This window comes from Myotis myotis, unplaced genomic scaffold (assembly GCF_014108235.1).
Source record: "Myotis myotis isolate mMyoMyo1 unplaced genomic scaffold, mMyoMyo1.p scaffold_m19_p_3, whole genome shotgun sequence".
In the NCBI taxonomy this organism is placed as follows: Eukaryota; Metazoa; Chordata; class Mammalia; order Chiroptera; family Vespertilionidae; genus Myotis; species Myotis myotis.
Window position 1 is genome coordinate 140,855,976 of NW_023416335.1, and position 4,911 is coordinate 140,860,886.

Genomic DNA, 4,911 nt, shown 5'->3' on the forward strand with positions numbered 1-4,911 from the left:
CCTGGGTCTCTGTCCCAGGAGTCGCTGATAAATCTTTATTCTCATTATTCGAATTCACTCAGGTCCTTTGAATGGAGCCACCTGCCAGACTGAGTGTTTGTGCCCCTCCCCCGCTTCACATGTTGAAACCTGATTTCTAATGTGATATTAGGAGGTGGGGCCTTAGGGAGATGATTAGGTCATGAGGGTGGAGCCCTCGGGAATAGGATTGTTATAAAAAGGCTCCAGAGAGCTAGCTCCCTTGTGCCTTTCACCACCACAAGGACACAAAGAGGTGTCATCTCTGAACCAGGAAGTGGGCTGCACCAGACTCGGAGTCTGCAGGCACTTTGAGCTTGGACATCCGACCTCCAGAACGGTGAGGAATAAATTTCTGTTCTTTATAAGCCGCCCCGTCTATGGTATTCTGTTACAGCAGCCATAGGGACTAAGATTCCGTCCTCTCCCTCTGCCTGTCCCACATCCTGTTCCTTCAGATTGTTCTTTTCCATTTGCTCCCTTTCAGCTCTTGCAGAGCAGATGTGGGGTGTGGTCAGGACCCTCCAGTACACCCTAGTAAAGAGGGACTACTCCCCTGAAGGGTCCCTTCACAAGTTCATCTCCAGGGCTGTGTCTTGGGGCCTCTCCCTAGGGCCACCAATGGCCACTGCTCACTTCACTGCTGACTGCCACCTGGCTCTCCTGGCTGGGGGACCGACAGGACGAATGCCCCTCTGCATTCTGGCCTCAGCATCCTGTGTCTCGTCAGGTTTTCCCGCACTGCTTCCTGGGCACTTCACTGTGTAAACGGCTGTTTTGTCCCGTATTGGAAAAATTACATACAGTGTGCAGACTATTTTAGATGCCAACTGGGAAAAGTCCTACTGATTTAAAATGTAGTGAAAGGATTTTTCAAAAATGGTGAGGAGGGTTAGGCAAGTTTTCTGTAGGGCAATTTGGCAATATGCAATAAAATCACTAAAGAGGATTCTCCCCTTGACACAATAATTGCACTGCTACGTAGTTAGCACTTACCTTGACTATCGATTATAATGGTGAAAAGTGAAAACTATTTGTCCAATAATAATGCAATGGGTAATTCTGTGGCGTGAACTATCATACAGCCATTGACTATGTTTTTGAAGAATATGAAACAGCTTTGAAAAATGTGCCTAATATTCGGTATGAAAAGCATTATGCTTAATGGTATGATTATTTACAAATCTGAATATTGGTAGATTAACAGTGGTTCTACCGTATGTGGTGGGAAAAAAGGTTGTTTTTATATATTTTTCTTTTACAAAATATTTTTCAAGATTTAAAAAAAATAAGCAACATATTAGTGTTGTCAAGAAAAAAAGTACTGTAGTTGTTCTAAAATGATGTGATTTCATCACCAGGTAGCATCTTGTCTTAGCCTAATAATGCATTCCCAGAGCAGGCAGGGACTCTGGTGGTCCTCAGCCCTGCTCAGGCTAGGAGCAGCAGAGCTGCTAGAACACTAGCGCCTGCCCCAACCCCAGAAGTTCTGAGTTTACTGGCTTATGGCCCAGTGATGGTCATCCTTACAGCTCTCGTGTGGCCCTAGGGGTCGCCAGGACTCTCAGCATCTGCCTTTTCCTTCAAGCCCCTAGGGAAGGGGTCTGAGAAACCTCACAGATGTCTTCAGGGGCTTGTGGTGTCTACGCTGCATGTCTGAGGCACTCAGAGCTGCCTGGAGAGCCTGTCCTGGCGACAAGTGACCTCACACTCCTTGGAGGCGGCAGTGGGAGAGGGTGGGAGTTTGCCACAGGTTTTTATGGAATTCCAGAAGGGAGAGCATGAGCTTGTAAAGAAACTGGGAGGGAGAAAGGGAGAGCTGGACACTGATGTGACTGATGTGACTTCCTTCAGGTTCCCAGGAGGGTGGCCCTGTCAAGAACAAGAGATGATGAACCTCCCCAGACCCAGGCGGGGCGACCAGCTGCTGTTCCTGGGCATCATGGTCCTCACAGTCCTGGCCATCTTCCTGCTGTTCTACGCTCTCCTCTGGCAGGCGGGCGACCTCATCAACTTGCCCAACCTGAGAATTGGCTTTTACAACTTCTGCCTGTGGAACGAGAGAGCGGGCCGCCTGCAGTGCCACCAGTTCCCTGAGCTGGAGTCCCTGGGGCTGCCTTGGGGCACCCTGGCCCTGGCCAGGCTCGGTGTGTACGGGGCCCTGGTCCTCACCCTCTTTGTCCCCCTGCCTCTGCTCCTGGCCCGCTGCCACAGGAGCGAGGGTGAGTGGCATCTGGCAGTGTGCTTCCTGGCGATGGCCTCCATGCTGCTGGCCGGGGGCCTGGGCCTCTTCCTCACCTACACCTGGAAGTGGATCACGATCTCCCTCCTGGGGCCTGGATTTCTAGCTCTGGCCGCTGCCCAGGCCTTGCTGGTCCTCTTGCTTATGGCCACATTCATGTTCCCCCAAAAGGCAGAAGATGACAAGAGCAAGCAGAAGAGACACTAGTCCTGTCCAAAGGCTCACATGACTGCCAAGGCTGTTTGAAGGAGGCTCCAATAGGTGCCAGAGGACTCATGGCTTCGTGTTTTCTCAGCCACCCTGCATCATAGCTGATACTGATCTCAAGCTTGAGCAGATGGGCCCCACTGAGGAAGGGGCACCTGGCATGAAGGAGGCCCGGGTAGTAAGGGTGACTGGGCCCTGCAGCTTCTTAGTGTTGGCTTGTCTGTCCTTTGGGACTGCTAACACCACGTAGCTCCTTGTCACGAGAATTCCTGCTATAATTAACTGATCTGAGCAAACCATTCTTACTTCATTCTCAGGATGTTGGCCAGAGAAGGGTTCCTGTCCCAGGGCCAGATTTCCAGGATGATTGGTCAAAGGCCAAACTGAGACCCCGGGAAGGTTCATGGTGACAAATGGGGAACACTGAGGGCATCTCAGTGTCCCCGGGGCCCTGGTTAGCAAGCTTCTCCCTTGCCCCTTCCTCCCCAAGACACCACTCCCAAAGGCACAGGAGAGATCTCAGAGGGAGTCTCTGAAGTTCCCCTAAGGCTGCTGGACGCCAAGCCAGACAGCAGGGGAGTGAGTTGGCACAACCTGGGAGTCCGGGAGCAGAGCATGCTGAAACCTGGGGTGGGGGGGGAGGGCAGGGAGGGTGAACAGGACTAAATGGTTCCACAAATGTTGCATCCCTTCACTGCTCAAGCTAGACCTAGAAAGGATACAAGCACCACTTCTGCATGGGGAATTGTACTTTTCAGCACTGTATATTGAAAAGCTGTATAGCAATGGTCGCCTCACTCTCTGCCTGCCAAAAGCCACACTGAATACAGAGGCAATGTGATCTCTGCCCTGACCTGTTGTCCTTAGCGTCCACTTTGGGAGCCTGTCCCACATGCACTTTCAGAGTGACCAGGGATCAAGGCCAAAGCCACCAAGTAGAAGGAAGGGGGCAGCTCAGGAGAAGAGGCCTGTCTGATGGTAGAAGGCTTGGATCAAAGGTATCCCGGGAGCGCTAAGCTCCCAGACAGAGCAGAGCACTGTGGGCAGAATGTCTTCACGGCTCAGGGATTGACAGGCTGCCTGTGAAGGAAACTCTAAATTCGGCTTCCTCCTCACAGAGAGATGGTGCTGCCTAAACTGGACAATTCTGGTGTATTTAGCAGCCATACCTTTTTCTGTTTGAAAGGTATTAATCTGATCCCTTGATGCCAGTACGTCTGACACTGCGACCTCATTTTCCCTGGAGCCTGGTCACTGAATACACAGACATGGGGGTTGCAGACCCCTGTGCCCGGGGAGGACAAGGCAGAGGGGAATTCTAATGGCAGTTCATTCGGATCCCTCACTTCCCAAGGCTGAGTGTCCTGAGCTTCTGGCTGCAAGCCCGAGGGTATGGAGCTGGGAACAGTCCCCAGGCAGAGCCAAAGCCCCGTCCTAACATCCTGGGAACCCGTCCCTCAGCTGAAGACTGTCTCCCTGTACTTGAACGCATCCTGGTCTTCCTCAGGGCTGCTGCTCCAGGCAGGCTCCAAGCCTGCAGACCCGTGAGGCCGCCCAGCCTGCGGGGAGGCTGCTTCCCCACTGTCCTCACCGTCACTTCTCTCGGGAGAAGCCGGCCCCTCCGAGCAGGTGGGGGACAGCTCTGGCTGATCAGTGCCTGCCAGGGCAGCTGCTCCCAGGCCTTTTCCAGGTTTCAGTTCCCAATCAGGACCCCGAGCAACATGACAAGTGGGGCTTCACTGCGGGACTTCTGGCTGCAGCCCAGGCACCGCTGCCATTCTCCTCTTCCGGGTCTTCACCAGCAACATTCTCTTCTCAGACCCCTGGGCTGTCATCCAGGAGGGAAGGACCCTCTTTTTATGCCCAGAATGTAAGGCTTCCATCTCTCTCTCGCTGACGAAGAGTCAGGGCCCTCACTCACGGACTTGCTTTTCTAATCCAGGACAGCAAATCGCACTCTCTCACCACACCAGGAGTTGTAGGTCTGTTTGTCCACGAATGGGAGTCAAGCTTTGATTCCTGGAGGGGCAGAGGCCGGGGACACAGGGGCATCCACGTGGGTCGCGGGGAGCCGCCTGCTGCGGCCCCAGAGTTGCAGGCCGGGTCTCCGCCAGCAGCCAGGCCGAGCAAGTCCCGATCGCGCGCTGCTCCCGCGTGGGGTCCGGTCCTCCCGGGCTCGCGCCCCCTTCTTGGCAGACGAATTTGGGTGGTCGTGGGGCCTGTCCCCCCGCTCCGCATGCACCTCCTGTCCCAGGCTCCCGCGGCGCGCGCTCTGTAAATATTCTTGTCACCATTTGCCCAATATCAGAATACTTTCCATTGATTTTACTGTTCTTCTTTATCCCTTTTGTTTCATATGCCATTAAATTTCTATCAGATTTTTTATCAGTTCTTTAATAAGTTTAAAACTGACAAAGAGCCTAATCTTCATACATTTCCAAATT

The 4,911-nt window shown here is 53.0% G+C and overlaps 1 protein-coding gene across 1 annotated transcript; it reads left to right on the forward strand.

Annotated features, from left to right (window-relative positions):
• The first annotated feature begins 253 nt into the window (after positions 1–253).
• Positions 254–3,087, forward strand: LOC118652166 (transmembrane protein 140-like). Its single transcript, XM_036302159.1, has 2 exons — positions 254–358; positions 1,873–3,087. Exon 2 carries the CDS (start codon positions 1,907–1,909, stop codon positions 2,465–2,467), a length of 561 nt encoding a protein of 186 aa, XP_036158052.1. The 5' UTR covers positions 254–358; positions 1,873–1,906; the 3' UTR covers positions 2,468–3,087.
• The last annotated feature ends 1,824 nt before the right edge of the window (positions 3,088–4,911 follow it).